Consider the following 21,236-nt stretch of genomic DNA (forward strand, 5'->3'; position numbering starts at 1 on the left):
CAGCAAAAATTCCCTCAATGTAACAGTTTCGTTACCATTTTGCAAAGCTAAATTACACAAAGGAGATTTTTGGTTTGGAGACAGATCTGCATTAGTTCTGTGACATATTTTTGCCAAATATGGTGTCCCATACTCGGAATTTGTGCTCTGCATTTAACTCATCCGAGTGAAGACACACACCTGAAGCTGTAGGCTGCCATTTTTGCTGCAATGCCCAGGGAGCAGTTGGGGGTTCAGCTACAATCCCTGCTGGTAACTTGACTCGAACTCACGACTTTTGGGTTACAAGACAAACTCTCAAACCCATTAGGCCACAACTGCCCCCAAGCTGAATGGATCAGATGGAATAAACTTTGTGATTCTGACTAGATATTATCCAAACTGCTCTGTCAAAATACTCAAAGCTTTAAAATTCATTAAACAATACTGATTCCAAACAAAGGAAATAAGATCTTTTCAGATGTAACAAAACAAAAGTTTAAATGAACTGAAAGATGCAGGGCTGGTTTTCTAATACTTATCAGACCAAAATTAACATGCGCCTGGGAAACCAGTCCATACTAAGTATATCGGTGGATATACCAAAACAGATTTTGAAATACTTGACTCTCAACTTCATCTGACATATGTTTAATCTGCATGTATATATTTATATATAACGAAAAAATAAGCCTCTCTATAGGTCCAAAGGTTCCAGCAAAAAGCAGCTTTAGATTAAAAACAACATTTGTTTATTACTATAATCTTTTATCTGTTGGTTAAGCAATAGCTCAGACTGTGGAGAAAGAGACACAAGTCACTTAGTGCTAAAATCCTCACATTCACTTCTGATTCATCTCCCACAGAAACATTCAATCGCTGTTCTCCATTTGTCAAATCCAAGAGAGTCTGAATCATTCAGGGTCACCCACCACAAGGCAAATGTCATGAGGTGCAGTTCATGGAAATAAGAAGGTTCCCGGACCTAGTGCATGTCACATGACTGGTCTGCAAGCTTCCCTGACTGGCCACGGAACCTTAAGGTTTTTGGGGGAATAAGGCTTTAAGTGTGTTCTGTGGGTCTCCACGTGGATGGAGGGCGAATGTAGTGGTCACGGGGAACATCTGTGCTTTCCATCGATGGGAGGAAGATGGTTCTAAGGTCCCTCAGAGGTATGAGTAAGTGTGTTAGTTAATGCTGATGCTGTATTCGAGTTAGTTAATGCTGTTTGTGGCACTGGCTTCAGGGCTGTCCAGTTCTCTGTGGAATGTTTCATCGGGCTGCAGGTCTGTTCTGGAATGTTCCTCGTACCATTCCTGCAGCCAAAAAGAAACAATCTCTTTACACATACATTGCATTGCCTATCTGGACATTTTTATTCAAATGAAGAGCCAACTATATCACACTATAACTTTGCAAAACATAACATGACACACTGAAATAGCTTTAGGTAGCATTTATTTTTCTTTTGCTAAACTTTCCAAGTTTCCACTCTTGAATAAACAGCTGTGTGATATATTACCATTCCAGACTTTCATGATTTAATTTTCTGATCCAGTAAGAGAGCCATTTGTGAATGAATGCTTTACTTAAATATTTTGCTAATAAAAGATTCAAATTAATTTAAAACAATCTGGTCAACATCTCTTTTCATGAAAACAAGGTTACATTTTTGCTAATTCAAAGTGTTTTTTCCCATCACAAAGTATTCAGTATCTTCCTATCCAGCGTTAATTTAGTACCATTGAGATACTATTATTTTTTTTACATTTTTTATTAATTTAAGTTTTTATTAATATTTTGAATCAGTTTTTATTTTATATTTTCCATTTTCATTTGAAAGTTTTGGTAATTTTGTTGTGTGCTTGTGTCGTTTTAGTATTTTAATCTCTATACAGTTTTTGTTCATTTTTATGTCAGTTATTTTATTACATAGTTTAAATTGAGATGAATTGAGCTGAATTTTTTTAATATATTTATTTCAGTTCACTTTTTTTTTTAAGTAATGAAAATGTTTTTAATAGTTTTATTTTATTTCCAGTTTTAGTTAATAGCCCTATAATAACCCTGTTTCTATCCTACCTGAATCTCTTCCTCGTACATCTTCATGCTGAGGTCACATTTGGTACGTGACCTTCGACCCACAAATACTAATGAGGAATGCTGTGAGCAAAGACAAAAATGATCCATTACAGTTCAATCAATTTATCAAAGAAACACAAATTAGATGCTATGAACACAAACTGTGTGTGTGCGCATGGAAGTATGTGCTCACCCCGCTCCGCTCCAGAGCCACACACATGTCCTGCAGTGAGCTTAGGTTGGTGACACCCAGTGTGTGTTTATACAAGTCTAGAGTCTGTAGAGCTTCAGTCTGGGACACCTCTGTCTCAAAGACGATCCCCTTTTCATCTATAACACACACACATTCTCAGTATTAGATATCTCAGTCATACTCATCTTATTAAACATGTCATCAGATGAACAGGACTCTAAACATTTAGAACCTTCTAGGTCATCCAGCGGCTCTCTGTTCTTCCGACTGTAGTTCATCCTGAAGACAAATGCGTCTAGAATGAAGGCCACGATTATCGTCATGACAACCTGCATAAAAAAAAAATAACAACACCAGGCTGTCAGAAAATATCAAGATCACTAAATCAGATTTATAACATGCTTATAAATGGGTAGCTGACAACAGCAGTGTGTCATTCAATAATTTGTCTAAAACAATTTTAAACAACATTATTTTTTTTAAAGTATTTGTATTATTATTAAACATGTAGAGGCTGTATGTGAGCTGAACTCTGCAGGACGGCGGCTCTCTAGGACCAAACTTGCCTACCCCTGCACTGTACCTATAGAACACATACCGTAATCTTCACATCAAAAACAAATCATATCCACATTTCCTTCAGTGTTTTTAATATGCTATCACAGTTTCCATTAATATTTTGAATTAGCTTTTATTCATTTATTTATTTATTTTTTACTTATTTCTTTGTGTGTTTTTATCAGTTTTATTTAGATTTTTAAGATTACTATTTAGGTTTAATTTATAATTTTTATTTTTTTATTTTCAGCTATAGTTTTAAAAAATAATTTCCAGATAGTCATTCTAGTTATTCTTATTTCAGTTAGTTGCCAAGGCAACAATTCAGATTTTTATTTAGTTCATCCATTTTTTTTTTTTTTAAATAACAAAAATGTTCCAAATGATTTAGACTTTAGACACAATCTCTTACCATGGTGACAATGTAAAAGGTCATGAAATAAAGGCGACTCCAGTGAGTAGTTTGTGATGTCACACCTTCCTGTGAAAACAGGGATCAAAGGCTCAATAACTCTTGACAAATGACAGGAAAAAAAACCTTGTCTTGCCAAAGCACTGACAGAGTCCACTGATCTAATGGCATTAAGGAGCGCTCCAAATGCAAACTTTGCATGCAACAATCAGGCAGCAATTGAGAGCGCTCTGACCCCATGGCATACAGGCATCGTCAGTTTGACAGTACTCTAGCCCAATGATGTTGGAGGATCCATTGGGGGCAGCAGTCATATTTCAGGGTGACCGATGCCACTCTTTATCACAACCCTGCTAAAATGTAGCAATATAGTGCCAATATGAGTGCTCATTGGCACCCCTTCAGCTGGTGGCGCCCTTTACTTAATTCCAGTAAACAGCAGGGGGCTCCACAGACCACACCAACCAAAGAAACACAAGAGTTTTATGGAGGGAACATCTGATTCTTTATGACCTGTTGACTGAGCTGACCTGCATGTGTTTTTGTGTTTACACTCACCATAGTGATGTACCAGTTGTTCACCACTGTTAGCTCAAAAAGAGTGACTGAAACATGGCAGAGAAAAAGAGTTACAGGTGCTATATACTGACATTAGAAGAGGGTGGATCTGTAAGTGTGTGTGCACATACCAAAGCTGCTTAGGATGTTATTGAAGTTATTGAGATAATAATACCCCTCCTCTAGCATTGTTCGGTTGCCAATGGTCACATTTATCTGGCGATACGATTCAGCGACAGTGCTAGTGCTTTGAGAGACAGAGAACACACCATTATACACAACAAAAGACATTATTCACCAAGAACCAATTATGGTTATTTTTTGTCCTTTTTTGCAACTTGACATTGACTGATCACAAAGTACTTTCATGTACATTCTTCCAAAAAAATTTTATTTTGTTTTGTGCAGTAGAACGCATTTGTAATAACATGAGGGTGAGAAAATGACAGTAGACTGTGTTAAATGATGTTAAAAAAATCAATTTATGGTGATTAAAGGAACTTACTTGCAGCAGTTTGGATAAACAACATCAGCAAAAAACTCCATTCCAACGATGGCAAAAGAATAATAGAAGATAATCAGAGTCAGACCTAGACTACAGAGACAGAAAGAGGTTTGTGAGAGAAAGGGCCTTCATCTGTGAGTAATGAGCTGAAATGGGTCATTATTTCTGTACCTGGCCATTCGCGGGAACAGTTCAAACATTGTGTCCAAAACGTTCCGATAGCGCTGTTTAATTTTAAACAACCTTGACAAGGAATAGGGAATAAAATTATGAAACTGTTAAAAAGGAACATGTGTTTCTATCTACAGCTATGACCCCTGAAAAAAAGATATTTAATTATTCACACAAAGCTTAGACATGCAGCTTAAAAAAATTATTACAGTGCAGACGTGATCTATACTACGGTAAAACCGTCTGAGATCTTAGGTGAAAATGCTTCTATTTTGAGTTTTTTTGTTTTTAATTGATTGATATTTAATGTAATGTACAAATTACATTACCAGCATAACTATTCAAGTGATATATATAATTATTTATTTGTTTTTTTTTACATTACCAGCATAACAATTCAAGTGATAATGGTCTAGGTGTAATATATATATATATATATATATATATATATATATATATATAGTTACATCTAGAACATTTCTGTTTATTTACAGGTCTGAATTAGGTTTTCGATTAAATCTTTATCTATAAATGTTCAGTATAATATAGTATCCTCAGACTTATGGGAGAACAAAAATCATTTTGAAAAAAAGAAAAAGGTTTTAAATGAATGACTACAATGCAAACTAAGATGAATCAAAACACACTAAAATAAGTACACATACCGGAGGAGCTGGAGAGGTCTCAACACCACGATGAAGTAGAACGGCTCCATGTCAAAGGCCAGAGCAATCAATCCCAGAAAGGCAAAGACTGTTACTGAGAAATCAAAGCTGGAAATGGAAACACACACCCAGAGGTGATGCAGTGTCTCTCTCTCTCTCTCTCTCTCTGTGTGTGTGTGTGTGTGTGTACACTTACAGGTTCCACCCTGAGCTGAAATATGTCAAAGGACCAAGGCCTGTGATCTTCAACAAGACCTCAACTCCGTAAACTTCATTCCACAGACACATCAGCAGGAGATGAAAAAGAAGTATAAAATTAAACCAATATTTTTTAATGCATTTACATTCAGTTTTACTAGTGGTTTAATTTTAATCAATTTCCACCTACTTGTAAGGAAAATAATGTAACTCCATGGGACAACACGAGTCCATGAGACGCCAACTGTAAGAAGAGAAGAGCTCCCTTAGAGCCAAAGTCAACTATTTCACTGTTTCCTCTGTTTACAAGTGTTTCAATTCTTTGAATTTAAACAATTATCTGAAACTTCAACACAGCTGCAGCACATGACTTACTGTTCCATTACTCAAGAAGATCTTACCATTTAACATGTTAGTCTCCACTAGGATCCAGATGCCATTAATAGCAACTACCAGATCTATAACAGGTCAATCATGAAAAATAGTTAGAATTATCAGAAGTACTGAAATTAATATACTGTGAGTGTAGTACAATATAGTTTATAACTTTTGGGTCAGTAAAATTTTTGAAATAAATTAATACTTTTATTCAGCAACAATTTGATCAAAAGTGACAGGTAAAGCTAAATAGTATTTAACAGCACAACTGATAATACGAAATGCTTTGTGAGCACCAAATCAGCATATTACACTGGTAATGGCTGCTGAAAATAAGGAATAAATTACATTTTAAAAAGTATTCAAATAGAAAACAGTTAATTTTTACACAATATTACTGTTTACTGTATTTTACAGTACATTACATAATAAGAGTTGTTCATACAAATGTTAATATCTAAAGGGTTAATACAACAAGTTACTTAAGAATTTAACTTACACATTGCATACTGGAAAGCTTTGGATTTCACAAGTAAATTGATTCCTGTTAAAGAAGAATAATGTTCATACAAAGGAAGAATTATGGAAGAAAATATTTGAATTAATCTTGCCATTTAATCAATTAATCTTGAATGTATCAGGTCATTGTGAGCAGATCATTAAACTGTAAAATACTGTAACTTATCCAAACTGAATAAATTTGACAAGGAAGCCTTAAAAGACCTTTGAAGATGAGGAATGCAGTACGAGGAAGATCATCAAACCAGTGCTCCCCACTCCGTCGAGCCTGCAATACACATACACACCATATGTTCCGGCTCAGGAGAGTTTAACATACACCCGGGGAGAATAATCATGTGACAGTGTGTGAAGCTGACCTTCCATTTGAGCCCGATCACTTCATAAAACTTATAGGAGTCCTGGAGACTAAAACACAAGCACAAATACACCTTATGGACTCATCATCTATTAAAATAAGTGAAAGAATTTGAGCACATTCATGCGCGTGTGTACCTCAGCATGGTTGCGCCTGAATGGTTGAGGGCTTTGAAAGTGAGGAAACGATCCCTGGCAGTCATACGTGGACGATAGAATCGCATCAGTCCATCAAACTGTTTTAAACACACTCCATCTGGCCTCTAAATAAATGCAGATTTATCACATTCATCCATAAAATACACAAGGCTTCAGACCAAAAAGATTGGGAGATGGGGGGAAAAGTGTGATCGGTCTGTATAAATCTCACCTGCCGACTAACTAGCAGCTGGAAGGCGTGCTCTATAGCGGATCGCTTGTGTAGAAGAAGAGATTTGAATTTCATCTTCTCAACTCCATTAAAAGTGTCAAAAACCACCGCCAGGAGCTGTGAAGCAAACTCAAAGTAAAGGATAGTTCACCAACAAAATTAAACTATAATGTGTAGATTTTGTGTTGTTCAATACTGACCAGATTCATGATGAAGTAGAGCTCGATGGACAGATACACAATGAAGAAAATGCATGACCAACGATTCTTTGAATATGCTGGCATCATCACATCGGGAAAACTAGTGAAGAAAAAAAGACGTGTAAATCTACTTAAGACTCTGAGGTTACTTAAATATGAATTATTTAGCAGACACTTTCTTATTCAAACCGAGTTTTATTGCATTTTTAACAGGGGCAGACTGGCTATATTGACCTGGGGTTAAGTTCTTTGCTCAAGGGCATAATGATAATGATGAGGACCAGAGAAATTCTCCAGTTCCACTAAAAGAAGTTTAAACTGAAAACATCTGGATCACTACTGCATTTACAGGAAGACATTAAACAACCCCACTGAGGCTCAGAGTCATGTAGAACGTGTGCCCCAGAGTGAGGGTACATACTTACTTTGCAGTGGTCAGAAGGACAAACAAACTCACAATGCTGTTCTCCAGTGTGCTAAAATACTGTAGAGAAAGAGAAGAATCGATGAGTTGGTGTGTGTAACAGAGATAGAGAACACAAAGGCGAGTGTGTGTGATCGATGTACTAACAGGGTCGGCTGAGTTGGCTGAGAACAAACAGAATCCTAGGATGGCAAAGATGACCATGAAGAAAAGCAGCAGCAGAAGAATATCAATGAAGGGAGGAAGTGACTGAAATATCTGCCTCAGGTTTCTGAAGGAGGAGAGAAACAGAGATTTTATCCAGTCATGGACGTGCTTTACAATAATTCTCCCATCGTTACAAGGACTTTCAACAAACAGAACTAACAAATATTGCTACAAGTGTGATTGCATCATCATATAATAATTGCTGTTAATAATGTTCATTGTCTGGTTGACTATGTCTTGTATTAATTTTTCTGAAAAATCCTGTCATATGCACATAAACTGACAGTCACCACTTATAAGCTACTACTAAATATTGTAGAAACTTAATTTTCTGTAAAGTTGCTTTATAATGATTTGAATCATAAAAAGCGCTATCCAAATAATCTTTAATTGAACTGAATTGAACTTTTGGTACTCAGTTTTGTGTATAATTAGTAAATTATTTGTAAATTCTTTTTAAGTTAGCATGCCTGCGAACAGCTCCACAGTAACGGCAGTCCACCAAAAAGATCGGCCGCAGGGCTCTCGTTACACGCAGGTGAGACGTCTGCCGGACTAAGACCACAATTGCCTCGATGAACTGAATAAACAGGACACATGTCTGAAACACACAAAAATCAGAGAGGATAACAGGATTCATGAGCTGAGCTTTTCTGAAAATGACACATCCTGATACAGAGATAACATTTTTTTTTTAAATCAACCATTGTAAGAAAACACAGGACGTTTATTACAAAAAAATGTACAGTACACACCTTCACCATGGTCCTCTTATGTCGTATAAAGGTGTGAAAGCCAAGCCATCGGAGCTTCATGCACAACTCAAAGGCCACCATTACCAATGCCAATAACTCCAGTGTTGCATGGACCTGACAGAAATAGAAAAAAATACACACACACACACATGTAAGTGTTTGTGTACAAGTACATACTTCATGTTCATATAATCATAAGCCACAAACATACCTATAAAAACACAATTACAAACACATATACACTCAAGCTTACACACATTAGCACATTCAAAAGTTTGGGATCAGTAAGGGTTTTTTTATGTTTTTGAAAGAAGTTTCTTATACTCTTCAAGGCTGCATTTACTTGATCAAAAATACAGTGAAACAGAGATATGGTGTTATTTTATAACAATTTAAAATAACTGTTTTCTATTTTAATATAATTTCAAATGTCATGTATTCCTGTGAGGGCAAAGCTAAATTTTCAGCAGCCATTACTCCGGTCTTCAATGACACATGATCCTTCAGAAATCATTCTAATATGCTGATTAAGTGCTCAAGTATTAATATTTTTGTGAAAACTGTGATTTTTTTTTTTTAAAGGATTCCTTGATGAAAAGAAGAGCATTTATTTCAAAAACAAATAATCTTAAAGACCCCAAACTTTGGAAAGATAGTGTATGCACACAGTGAAGTAGAAGTCACATACATAGACATCTAAGCGGAGAAAGGGGACGGCAGGGGCCTCTGAGAGGGACAGAAGCATGAGTAACACTGCCGTCAGCAGCTCCATCACATAGAAAAGGTGATTGTGAGCAAACAGGTAGGCATGGAGCGCATGGGCATTTCGCGGATGAGTGAAAAACTTGTCGTTATTCTCTCCCTCCTGAGAACAAACACAGACAAATTGGCAAGAGAGAATTTTTATTAACCCAGAGTGTGTGTTTGAGATCATTTGCATCTATTTTGCTGCTTCACTGAGCATATGGAGGTTCAAAAGATGACCTGGAGGTATATTGCTGCTTCCTGGTAGTTCATTTCCCAACTCTGCCGCAAAGAATTCTGGGCCCTGGGGTCCGGTGCTCCTGGGGTTGGAATGACAACATTATTCACAACATCATAATTTCCTGCCCCATCTGTGTAGAGAAGGAAAAAAACTACAATTTATGATTTTACAATATAAAATTAATCTTTTACGTTTTAGATACAGCATTTTTTGAGCTGGCTCATTTTATATACCTCATTTAAATAACATACCGACAGATGCAAACTGCTGGCAGAATGAGGACGTTTGCACTGGCCTGTCATGCGTCAGTCCAGTCATGTTGTCAAATGTACTACTGACTTCCATGGTAGCCCCTGTGATCGGCCCCATGTCACTGCAATTTTTCAATCAGTTTTTAGCACTGCAAGTGTAAATCATCAACAGTGCACTCAAACATGCAAGTTTCATTGTGCCAGCTGCAGCTGCTGTGGCCAGCGGTCCGAAAGCAGAACAGAATTCTGTGGTGATGCTCACAATTCCTCAAAACACAAAACTGAGTCAAATCAGGTCAAAACGCAAAGTCCACATCTCTTTCTGCACCTTCACACACTATTTCATCGTAACATTTTTTAAGAAACACAAACACAAAAAAAAAACATTTGGTAATAATGTGTTTCTAAGCTAAAAATAACAATAAACTACAAAATATATTTTGTTGGCAAAAACATGGGAAATACTCTCAAATGCTACAAAGATCCTACAAAGTAGGGGAAAAAAAGGTTGTTTAGACAACATTACAGATTAAAGTGACAAAATACATTTGGGCTGCTTTCAGTGACAACAACATTCAAAAAAATTAAGAACTGATTCAGAGAGTCAAATACGGAATAATAATAATAATAATAATAATAATAAATGTGAATCAATTTAAAGGCACTCCTGACTAACTCAAAGCTGGTTCCCAAAACACTGCACTCAGTATTCCAAACATTTCATCGCTGAATTCCAAATAGTTCCATAAGGATTCCACCTTGGACTTTTCCTCTCTCTCTTTCAGAGGATGTGTGAGCAGGAAACACAGCTGATGGTTCAGAGATCACAGTGTAACTGAGAAGTCGAATAGATTGTACAGTGGATTTTCTCAAGCATCAGTCCCAATCACAATGAAAACTTCCTGTAGATCCTCTGAGCTGCTGCTTCTGACACTGGTGCCTTTTCCAGACATTAGTTTGGTTTCAGTCTCTTGGTCATAGCCACCCTTTTTCCTTGTTGTATTCTGTTTCCTGTACTATATCTTCTATATTGCATCCATTTTAATACCTTTCTTTCTTCAAGCTCAAAAACGCAGCTGGCCTTTGAGATCGACAGCACAGCTAAAAAAAACCTACCATGCTGAGAGCTTCCTTTGGGAACTAAAAAGTTTCAATTCATTTTCTGAACTATACTTAACATTGCTACTTTCTAGGCAATAAATATGACTCACTTTTAAAAGATCTGTCAGGCCAGAGTCTGGTAATTTAATGGTGCACCAATTAAATCTCAAACAGCTAAGAGCTTTTAGTTTGCCCAACACAAGCTGACTGAATGAGTTACTTCATTACGTTCATTGACTCACAGCTGTCTGTAAATAACTCTCAGTGAGCAAGCACATGACTACAACAGCGTTGGTTTTGCTCTTGTCTAATCAATAGGTTCCTGGCAGAGCAAGAGTGAACAAGAGAGACACAGAAAGCACTGATACCAGGTTTCTTTTCAGATCCAGTTCCACTTAGGGCAGATCCAGATTTTCTTCAAACACAAAGAAACAAAACCGGACTGATGATCAGAGATGGGTCCTGGTTGTTCATAAAAATGCAGGTATTAAAATAGCCAAACAAAATCTTTACCGTGACAAAAAAAAAAAAACAGCAGACAGCAGCTTGATGCAGAATAAGGAAGCAAAGGCATCTGATATTCAAGTCAGCTTCTTTCTTCTTAAGTTAAGAGAAAGCTGTTTTGGAACCAAAAACACAGACCGTGTTCCTACTATGTTTCTTTTTTTTTCCATGAAGAATTTTCTTGACTAACTAAACAAACATACCAAATCCCCAAAAGAGTGCCACAGTTTACACTCAGGTGCTCCAAATATTCAAACGTCCAGCTCTCATCACAACCAAACAGTTTTGACACAAGGCCATAGACTGTGTGCATGCAGGGTGGGATTGGACGGGGGCCACAAACAGCGTTGTATCTGTCATAAGGCTGACACAGCATTTTAACTCTGTCTGTGTGTGTGTGTGTGGTACAAAGGGTGGTATGCTACTGTATTGGACACTTGAACACATGACCAATGGGGTTGGAAAACTTCACTCTTAAAGGGACAGTACTACACATAATCCTCCCCCAAAAATTGATCTGGCAGAAATGTAATATTGGCTGTTGATTCATATGTTGGTTATTGATATTTTTAACAACATACAATACCACACAATAGCACTAGGGTGAAGCATCTCCTCAGAGATTTTTAAACCACTTAAACCAATACACCAAAAACCCTCTCAATTGAACTTCAGTCTATAAATGACACAGCATGATTTGTGTCATTAAATTTACACAGCAAAGGTGGTACAGAAGCACTTCTATAGTGGCATTTAGGAGTCTTTACAAAATTGTATGCTGTTCAGAGGTTGCATAAATGCATTTACACAAAAATGACAGCTGCATAATTTGATACCAGGGGCTGAGGTGGGTCTGACATAATTTAGTCTGACTTTTATGTGCCCTTGCTTCTTTATGCTGAATTCTGAGCAACAAAAGGCAACCTTAACTGTATAAAGAGGCCTTTTTCTAACTGTATAAGCTGTATAAAGAGGCCTTTTTCTAAAAACATGAGCCAAACTGCACTATAAACTGTATCCAACAGTGAATCGTTTTTTCAGAAAGAAAAATGCATTACATAACAGTTATGTTAATGGCAAAGACTGGCATGCATTGTATGACCTATATGACAACTTGATTTACAGATTCCTCTGTAAAGTTTTTTTTGTATTATTTGATGATTAAATCCTAACTGATATCCGTAAATCTGATATACCTGGATCATTTGTTCAGTTTCAAGTCAAAACAACCATGTATGAAAAATAATTATGATTGAAAAATTACAAAGAAAACTTTCAATAATTTCAACCACACATCCAATAGACTTTTTCTACATAAAAATAAGTTTTCCTCTAAAACAAGTTGTGGGTGCAATTATCGTTCTCAATCCAAAGAAATCAAATTAACAAAGATTATTTTGTTTGATGATATCATAATTAAATCTAGCACCCTCAATAACATGATCTGCCACTGATGACAGCCGTAGTGAACACAGCTGAGCATTATAAACTTTAAACTCCAGCACTGACATCACTGTTCATTACAACACACACTAATGAAATTAAGCTCACTCTTAACAATTCTTTTGTATTAGATACATTTCCACATTTTTCATTAGAAAAGCTTTTACAAAGCAGTGTGGGGGAAAACAGCCCTGCTTTACAAAAACCATAAATTATGCCTATGCAGAAGGCCTAGGAATCATTTCCCAGCGCATTAGCAATGTCAACAATGCAGTCAACCATGACGAAAAGGCTTGACTGCAGAGCCCTCTAGAGTCAGTGCTCGGAACTCACACTATTTAAATAGCCATGTTTCCTTCCTACTTTCACATACTGGATGTCTATGGTCATAATCAAGGACAATGAGGGTTAAAGGTCAGGTTTCATGCAGACCAGGGCCTGTAGTTTCTGAGCAAAGACTACCGATCCACATTTCAGTAACATTATCACTATTTAATTAACTGAAGCACAACAGCTGGGGTTTTAAAATGAAGGGCCAGAGTGGAACACCAGCGAATTTTGGGGACAATTCAGAGAATTTTATAAAATATGTTTTATGTCTGTTAAAGTTAATGCCATAACTTTAACTTATTATTATTATTACTATTATTAATACATTTTGATTTTATTCCTAAAATTAATACTTATTTTATTATATTGATTTTAACAAAAATAATTATCTTCAGTTTAAAATAACTGTAATGTTGTGTAAAAAATAAAAAAAGTAAACACAGTAAGTTAATTATTTAACCTTTGAAACAACATGCTGTCTTTACAGTATAACATCACGCTTAAAATGTTTATCTTTATACTTAAAGATATGACGATGCTTCGCAATGGCATCATAATATTTGGGATTCTTCACATTAAAAAGTTTGAAATCCTGCAGTACCTGTCAGCTCAGACCCGGGAGAGAGAGGGCACTGACAGAACTCATGAAGGGTGCTGCACGCAGAATGGATAACAGATCTGTGGAAGAAAGCTGGATGCCTGACATGCCTAGAGATGCGCACTGGCAGAAACGCAGTCCTGCTCTGCCTGCAGTAAAGCTCGGGTTTCTGTAAGTGATCTAAATAACATCACTGAAAGAGAAGCGTCAGCTGTATATGGTGGAATAAGAACACTTTATACTAACTCTCATCTTCCTCCAGCAGCCCGCTGCTTGTATCGTCCCAGGTCAGGATCAGCGGCACGTCGTCATCCCCGTCCGCCATCCCGCCGAACCAAACACACGAAGAGAGGACCGCGGTTCTCCGGGACAGAGTCTGTATGTTAAATAAACTGCAGAAGAACTTTAACACTGGACACGCGACACGACACGACTTACAGAAACCGCTTTGTTGTCCACGAACACCAAACCAAGCGAGTTTATACTAAAATATGTTTTAAAACAACTTTAACTGTGCAAGTTAAACAAATCATAATTAAAACCGTAACAGAGCCGGTCTGTTTACGTCATTATCTTCGCATGTTATTAAAATACCAACGCAAACGCAAAACTATATTGCGGATTTCTAACTAATAAAAAAAGAATTTAACTTTCGAAGCCAGTAACGTACAATTTAATCGAATTTCTGATATTATAAATAAAAGAACCTCCGCCGTCAAGCCGGAGGGTTTGGCGTTACGTCTTTTTACGACAGTGTTGTTTTTGGTCGCTGAGATAAAACAGCTGAAGTGTCACAATAAAAGCCATATAGTGAGATAACGTGTCTCATGCCAAATATACTAATACGTTAATTGATAATATGAGGTCTGTGAAGTATATGCAGGGGAAATGTATCTATGTAACGTTACATCTGTAAGTAAATCACGAGTGAGATTACATATTTTGTTTGTTGCTAGAGTGTGAAGTCACTCGGATCAGAATGTCATGCCAACGGTTGTCACAGCAACAGATATTTACATTTAAATTTTAAATTTACCGGTATATGTATATGAGTTTGTGTTTGACTGTAAGCGCATACAAATTTCTACAAACAAGATGGAAATGTAGAAAATGTCCAGGGAGAGCAAAACTGTGATGATTGTCTGTTACTAATGTTGAGCTATTTAGACGGTGAGCTAAGGGCAAAGTGTTTCTTGGTCAACATTAATTAGTAATATAAGAAGGAATAACCGATTCCAATTATTATAAAAAATTAGAACATTTGTGTAGTTGGGTAACGTATATTTATTTTTGTATGAATTGCAACACGTGGATTGTATCTCATTCAAAGCCATCTTCATCTGGTAAAAAAAAAAAAAAAAAAACACCTTATTTGTTTTAAAAATTATTTGATGTCTGGATAGTTTTCTTTCTCACAATCAAAGAAACATCTAATGATGGGCTCAAAATCAGATGCTCGCCCTCCAGAAGACAGACTATCAGATGCAACCGACCTTCCAAACAAAACTAAAGGAGACTACTTAAAGAACATTAACCCATCCAGGAAGACTCTATCATTTCTAGAAGCAAAGCTCATATTTGGGGTTCTAGATGAGTGCATTCAGCGGATGGAGGTAGTTTCTCTTCTACCCACTCTGCTGAACTCTCCAAAAGAACTGTCCCCAAGTCTTGGAGAGGCAGTGGCCAATGCCCTAAAAGAGCACAAAAAGCTTGGGGGAAAATACCAAGGTATGGTACTTGATGGGAGTCTTGATCAAAGCAAACTAAAGGAACAATTAGCCAAATCAACAGAAGCAGTTCAGAACTCCTTTCGTAATATTATGCGGATGGTTAGAAAAACTCCAACCACAAGGCAAGTGCTGAAAGGAATAGAACCTAACCCAGGGGTAGAGATGGAGTCTCAGAAACTGAGAGATGGCCTGTGTGAGTTGAGAGAGATTGTTTTGGAGAGGCTTCTCAATACACCTGCAGAGGGGAGAGATCGCAGAGATGATGCTGGAAATCAGTCTACATCACTCTGCCAACCAGGAGCTGATAGACTCAATGGAAAAAGAAGTTGCCATGGCAATAAAAGACAAGGATACAGAGGTCAGAAGCATGACAAGGAATAAAATATGTTATAAAGTTGAGAGATTAGTTGGATGACAAATTAATAAGTTCTCCAAACTACTTGGTCTCATTCTCTCTCTATTTTCCCCCCATTGCTTTCATTCTTTCTTTGTCTGGCTCTCGCTCCTATTAAGATTTCCACATTGACTAATAAAGTGCACCAGCTGAGGAGCTCACTGCATCAGATGGAAAAGGGTTGGGAGGACTTCATCGTCTGAACTCAACAGGACGCTGGGAAACCGAGCCAGTCGGATACGAAAACTTCAGAGGGGAAGAGAGCTCGTTTGCAGCAGGAAGGCAATCAACTGAGAGCTCAGCTCAATAATGTGATTGCAGCGGACCGAGAGAGATAACTTGCACTACGAAAGGTGTATTTATGCTCATTCAAGGGTCATTCAGTTAAAAAGTGAACATGAGTATAGTTTGTTGTAAATGTTGCTGGTTTTGATTTACAGAAGAAATATAAGGAGGAAACAGAGATTGAGAACTGGATCCAGAAATATGATACTGGGAGAGAAACAGGTAGACATTAATCTGATATTTACTGATGATGATGCAGTTTCAGATGTATTTGCAGATATCATTGAAACATTTGGGTTATTCTTCTTAAAAAAAAAAAAAAAAACTATTCAGCGCAGAATTGATCGAAAGTGATTTCCAAATAAATGCTGTTCTTTATTTAGGAACAAATTCTGAAAAAGTATCATAACCCCCCCCCCCCCCCCACCACACACAAACACGCACACACACAAAATCAGCAGAAAACGTATAATAATAGTAATAATGAGATGTTTCTTGAGCAACAAATATTAGAATTATATCTTAAAGATCATGTGAAATTGAAGATTAGAGTAATGGCTGCTGAAAATTCAACTCTGCATCACAGGAATAAATTACTTTTTTTTTTTTTTTAAACATGAAATCATCACTACACTGTATTTCACAGCCATGATTTCATGATTTAATTACATAAATATAATATTATTTTATATAAATATGTGTGTGTGTGTCACTTTCACTGTGTATTTTAAAAATGTATATGTTGTCTTTATGCATATGTGCATTTGATTCTGTATGTTTATATGTGTGTATACCTGGAGTACTCCCAGATTATGGAGGAGCGACAGAAGTCTCAGGAGCAGAGGGAACAACAGGAAAGAGAAAGAGAGATGCAGAGCCAAGCTGCCACTATCATTTAGGCCCACTGGAGAGGCTTTTGTGTACGCAAGGCCATGAAGGCCAACGCAAAGCCCAAGAAAGGAAAGAAATGAAAGAAAGCACGACATGAAAGCACAGCACAAGACTATCACCATTAGCATTTGTGTTATTAGATTAGAAATTGTGTTATTAAAAATTAAAAAGCTCACTGTGACTGTGAGACTCATAAAGCATTCAAGTGTACACATTCCCTTTTTGTTTAGGTTAAACATCCTTTTAATCTCCGTGTTCCTGGGCAATATTCCTGCTGTCCCTCTCAACCCAGTGCACAATCCTGATGGGTGGCCAGGTGATGATTTTTATTTAGCTTAGGTGCATCTGTCCATATTCAGCGGATGTACTGTGGATACACAGAGCTTGGGTCTTAATCTCCACCGCTGTCATTCCCTTCAGTTCGATTTGACCTTGTTATAATGTTGAACTTCAGTTCATCATCTATAGCTCTCATAAGCTGAAAATATTTCTGAATCTGGAGGGAAAATTACAAATAAAATTAGCTATTCGCCAAAGCAGTTTTGAAAAATACATAGGTTGCATGTTATATTTATTACATATTGCTGTGTGAAGATTTTTTTTAGAACATTACTGTACCTCATTTTAATATTAAAAATTATATTAACAAATAATAATTAAAGGTTGCCAGAAGTATTTTGGCATTATTTACCATTTCCAGCTGCTTGAATGTGTCCTCAGTGTCCACAGAGACTTTCCTGTAATGTGTGATCATCTGACAAATGTTACGGATTGTGGCCTTTAGTTGAGCAAACTGGAGTGTCTCTTTTGCTGCAGTGGAATGGAAGTGCTTTAGTTTTAACTCCTGTAGAACACATAAATAGTTTGTAATGTTGGGAGACAGAACTGTACAGAAGACATAGGCCTGTAAATTGTGTGTGAGCGTATTTACCCATTTGTATGCTTCTAGGCGTATGCTGTCTAGCTGCGTCTGTTGCTGGTGCAGTTGGTTGTTACAGTGCAGGAGAACAGTTCGCTGTTTATTTATATACTGTATTAGTTTCAGCTTTGTGCTTTCTCTCTCCTTCTCTAACCTAGTTTGGCTTTCTAGGAGTTCCTTGTTGATGGACTGGAGTGTGTGAAGACGGTCAATGACTTGACCAATGGTCTCAAACTCAAATGTCATTAAAAAAGGGGAAAAGAGAGAGGAAAAGTATAATATTACTATACAAAACTTTAGATACTGAAACAGCCAGAACGTGTATAATGTACACTTTTGAGAACCCACATGTTTAATGCCCTTCAGGCGGCTAACTCGACTCATGCACATACAGCAAAAAATGTGGAAAGACTACAATTTACGTAACTGTTTTTGACCAGTTGGGCCACAATGTTTTCAAAAATTGTGCTACTTCAGCTGAAATCAGAGAAAAAAACTTTGAATAAACAAATTCAAACTGTAAGCTGGGACTTTCATTCCCATAGCTGATGTATTGAGCGTTGCGATGTCTCTATCAACAAGGCACTTGGTTATTTTTGTGCACAGCTTTCCAAATCCTCCCATTTATATCTGTTTGAGCAAACCATCTCTGCCTTATATCCAATCTCTAGATTAAATGACTCTGCAAGCTCTTAAAATATGTAGTCTCAATCTCCAGGCAAATGAGGCATGCGAGTCCAGCCAAACAGCTCGAGTTTCTCAACTAATAGTGCAACTACCTTTCCGGACATTTTTGTGGCCCTCTCCAGGAACTCTTGGTAGCATATGGCTTTTCTGACACGATCCTTCAGATTCTCTTTTCGTGCCAGCAGCTTGTCGTTCTCTGTCTGTAGCTTCTGAATCTCCAATTCTTTCAGTCTGATTTGAGCTCGCTCCGCTTCTGCTTTCTTTAAGGCACGCAACCGTCTGGCATCATTTTCCTTAAAGGAGATTCAAAATAAATAAATAAACTAAAAAGTGTTACCTACAAGTCATTTTACACATTATCAGTGTATCTATATCTATTTAGTTGTTTCAGAATGCTGCATTACTTGCAAAAACTTGTTATATTTCAGTATGGATTTCTTCAGTTTCTCCTCTTCTTTCGTATTGTTTTCGTCTCTCTCTCTTAAATTCTCCCGCTTAATCTGCATCTCCTGACAACAACACACACAAGACAAAGCGAGAAAACCTGACTTAACTGGAATCGCTAAAAAGGTATATTTTAATATGTCAGTAAATGGAATAAAAATTTAAATAGCTGAAACGTAATTTCCACCACCTCTTTCTGAGACTCCAGAGTCCTGGTCAGACTCGCGCACTCGTCGCGCGCCTCCAAGAGTTTCATTACGCTTGTACTCGAATCCGCCAAATCCTTCTGCGCGAATTTATTTCTGAATAGATGCAATTCACTCAGAACCATCTCTATGCGCCCAAACAATCCGCATGCAACAGTTATTTGCACTTCAGCGACTTCAGTGAATCTCTGAAACCATATCTCCGGCGGCACATTAATGGTTATAGGGAAACACTGTTCGAACTGAAGTGTCATAAATGATTTAGCCTGTACTTACAATTTGAGTCGTTCTTCGAAAACTGACCCGAAGTAAGCCTCCAGATTCAAACTCATCTTTTCAGCCGCACTGTCGTCGACAAACTTTCTGCGCTCGTGTCGTTTCCACAGCGACAGAAAGGGAACGCGCTTTTCTCTGTTGCCCTCCAGTGGCAGAATAAATTACAATTCCTTTATTTTTTGTTTTAGGTGTTACCGAATTAAAAAGGTTCAGGTCGAGATTAGACGTTAAAAATGCCCTAAAATGACTTTTCAGTTTATTGTGGTGCTGATGATTAATGCTGCATGATTGATGATGATGACGATGATGATGTTGATAATATTAAACATTATAGCTTTTAATTAATAGAAGTGTAACACCAATAACTGTGCAAACGCCATATTTATTATTATGATTATTATTATTATAAATCCATCAGAAGGATTTTTGGTGTATGGATCAGCAGTAGATAATCATCTTCAGTTCACTGAAGCGTTTTCAAACGCATGCTATAAACATTTATGAGGCATTTCTAATAGAGAAGTCTGTTAAATGTCTTCTCCGCTTCAGATCGTGCCAAAATGCATTTTGTTGTCTAGGCTACATCATTCGAATTTAATATGTATTTTTTGTTATTTAATGAATAATTCCACTGAAATAACAATGTGAGAACACGAAAAGATACTTTTTTTTACGATGCTTAATGGACTTGATAAGATAAATTCAAATACGTTAAGTGTTTTTATGTGTTTTCTTTATTCCTTTAGTTTTCGTGCGTGTGTCCAGACCTTCATTTATCTTTCATAAACATGATTCCGTCTCCTGTCGCCTTCTCACCTAATGCATTAAGGCCATGAAGGCTGTATGTTGCCTTGGTGTGGAATTAGAGGAAATGATTTTTAACACCCATGTAAATGTCCAAAGCTGAATAGAGAATAATCTTACTATTTTCCATCACAATATGCATTTATTTAAACCTTTTGGTTATCGGACAAAATTTAGATTCAGAACAATATGTTAACTAAAATAATTTCTGGATTCTGTTAATCACACATTCTGTACAAAAAGAGTAATATATATATATATATATATATATATATATATAGTGTGTAGCAATAAATCTTGCTTAAAAGATTTGTGAATTTATTTAGACGTTACATTTTAATTATATTTCCATATATTAAAAAAAGGGGCTAGCTCTCTCCTCCAGCAGTGAGAACATACTGAATCCAGGAATCCCATATTTAGTCCTATACTTGACCCTTTTCCTGACCTCAAATCTCAGAAAGAAAGAAAAAAAACATAAAAGAAGTGCAACCTCACATATCAGCATGCGGTTCAGTAAGTTTAGATGGCATCAGGTCTCTGTGTGTCTCTCTATTGTGTTCACACATGAACGAACACTGAACAAGCTCAGACCAAATGTATTATTCAAGAGCATAACAGAGGTGAGTGAGTACGCAGGAGAGCCACTCAATGTTCAGGATGATGTTTACCCTTGCTTAGCGTTTGTGATAAGTGATAAGACACTGCAGCTGTCCCGCTGGGCTGGGGTCAGGGAGCATTTGTTTGTTTGTTTGATATTTGTAATGCACCGTTTAGTGTTGCAAAAAGAGGGCTTGCTTATGGGGAGTAAACACTGAACAACAATGCTGGGGAGAGAGAGAAAGAAAGAGATGAG

General features: G+C 37.0%; 2 protein-coding genes and 1 pseudogene across 6 annotated transcripts; 1 reads left to right on the forward strand and 2 right to left on the reverse strand.

Annotated features, from left to right (window-relative positions):
• Nucleotides 1–616: 616 nt before the first annotated feature.
• Nucleotides 617–14,514, reverse strand: LOC132139828 (two pore channel protein 1-like). Of its 5 annotated transcripts, none has more exons than XM_059548451.1 (27): nucleotides 13,991–14,514; nucleotides 9,769–9,917; nucleotides 9,517–9,647; nucleotides 9,221–9,397; nucleotides 8,533–8,646; nucleotides 8,248–8,378; nucleotides 7,718–7,841; nucleotides 7,572–7,630; nucleotides 7,147–7,246; nucleotides 6,947–7,063; nucleotides 6,715–6,839; nucleotides 6,579–6,627; nucleotides 6,424–6,487; nucleotides 6,200–6,244; nucleotides 5,724–5,780; nucleotides 5,513–5,566; nucleotides 5,321–5,393; nucleotides 5,125–5,232; nucleotides 4,460–4,531; nucleotides 4,289–4,378; nucleotides 3,915–4,030; nucleotides 3,784–3,830; nucleotides 3,226–3,294; nucleotides 2,488–2,584; nucleotides 2,256–2,392; nucleotides 2,063–2,143; nucleotides 617–1,296 (listed from the first exon to the last, which is right to left on the reverse strand). In XM_059548451.1, the coding sequence occupies exons 2-27, from the start codon at nucleotides 9,884–9,886 to the stop codon at nucleotides 1,195–1,197; spliced, it is 2,457 nt and encodes an 818-aa protein (XP_059404434.1). In that variant the 5' UTR covers nucleotides 9,887–9,917; nucleotides 13,991–14,514; the 3' UTR covers nucleotides 617–1,194. The 5 variants fall into 5 exon arrangements, with proteins under 5 accessions (XP_059404434.1, XP_059404435.1, XP_059404438.1 ...); XM_059548452.1 differs by lacking the exon at nucleotides 13,991–14,514 and adding an exon at nucleotides 10,031–10,101; XM_059548455.1 differs by lacking the exon at nucleotides 9,769–9,917 and having other exon boundaries at nucleotides 9,517–9,596.
• A 306-nt stretch (nucleotides 14,515–14,820) lies between these two features.
• LOC132135691 (dynein regulatory complex protein 10-like) lies at nucleotides 14,821–16,206 on the forward strand (annotated as a pseudogene).
• A 745-nt stretch (nucleotides 16,207–16,951) lies between these two features.
• Nucleotides 16,952–19,701, reverse strand: LOC132139842 (coiled-coil domain-containing protein 42 homolog). The gene is made up of 7 exons (XM_059548490.1): nucleotides 19,577–19,701; nucleotides 19,285–19,396; nucleotides 19,055–19,159; nucleotides 18,743–18,943; nucleotides 17,976–18,197; nucleotides 17,736–17,888; nucleotides 16,952–17,540 (listed from the first exon to the last, which is right to left on the reverse strand). Exons 1-7 carry the CDS (start codon nucleotides 19,630–19,632, stop codon nucleotides 17,436–17,438), a joined length of 954 nt encoding a protein of 317 aa, XP_059404473.1. The 5' UTR covers nucleotides 19,633–19,701; the 3' UTR covers nucleotides 16,952–17,435.
• Between the last annotated feature and the right edge of the window lie 1,535 nt (nucleotides 19,702–21,236).

The sequence above is a fragment of the Carassius carassius genome, chromosome 4 (genome assembly GCF_963082965.1).
Source record: "Carassius carassius chromosome 4, fCarCar2.1, whole genome shotgun sequence".
In the NCBI taxonomy this organism is placed as follows: Eukaryota; Metazoa; Chordata; class Actinopteri; order Cypriniformes; family Cyprinidae; genus Carassius; species Carassius carassius.

Coding starts and splice junctions, on each gene's coding strand:
- LOC132139828 (XM_059548451.1), bottom strand. CDS start 9,886: ATGGGGCCGATCACAGGGGCTACCATGGAAGTCAGTAGTACATTTGAC. Junction 9,648..9,768: donor CCAGCAGTTTGCATCTGTCG/GTATGTTATTTA, acceptor TTCTCTACACAG/ATGGGGCAGGAAATTATGAT. Junction 4,532..5,124: donor AGACCTCTCCAGCTCCTCCG/GTATGTGTACTT, acceptor TTCCTTGTCAAG/GTTGTTTAAAATTAAACAGC.
- LOC132139842 (XM_059548490.1), bottom strand. CDS start 19,632: ATGAGTTTGAATCTGGAGGCTTACTTCGGGTCAGTTTTCGAAGAACGA. Junction 19,160..19,284: donor CTCTGGAGTCTCAGAAAGAG/GTGGTGGAAATT, acceptor TGTTGTTGTCAG/GAGATGCAGATTAAGCGGGA. Junction 17,889..17,975: donor GCCTAGAAGCATACAAATGG/GTAAATACGCTC, acceptor TGTGTTCTACAG/GAGTTAAAACTAAAGCACTT.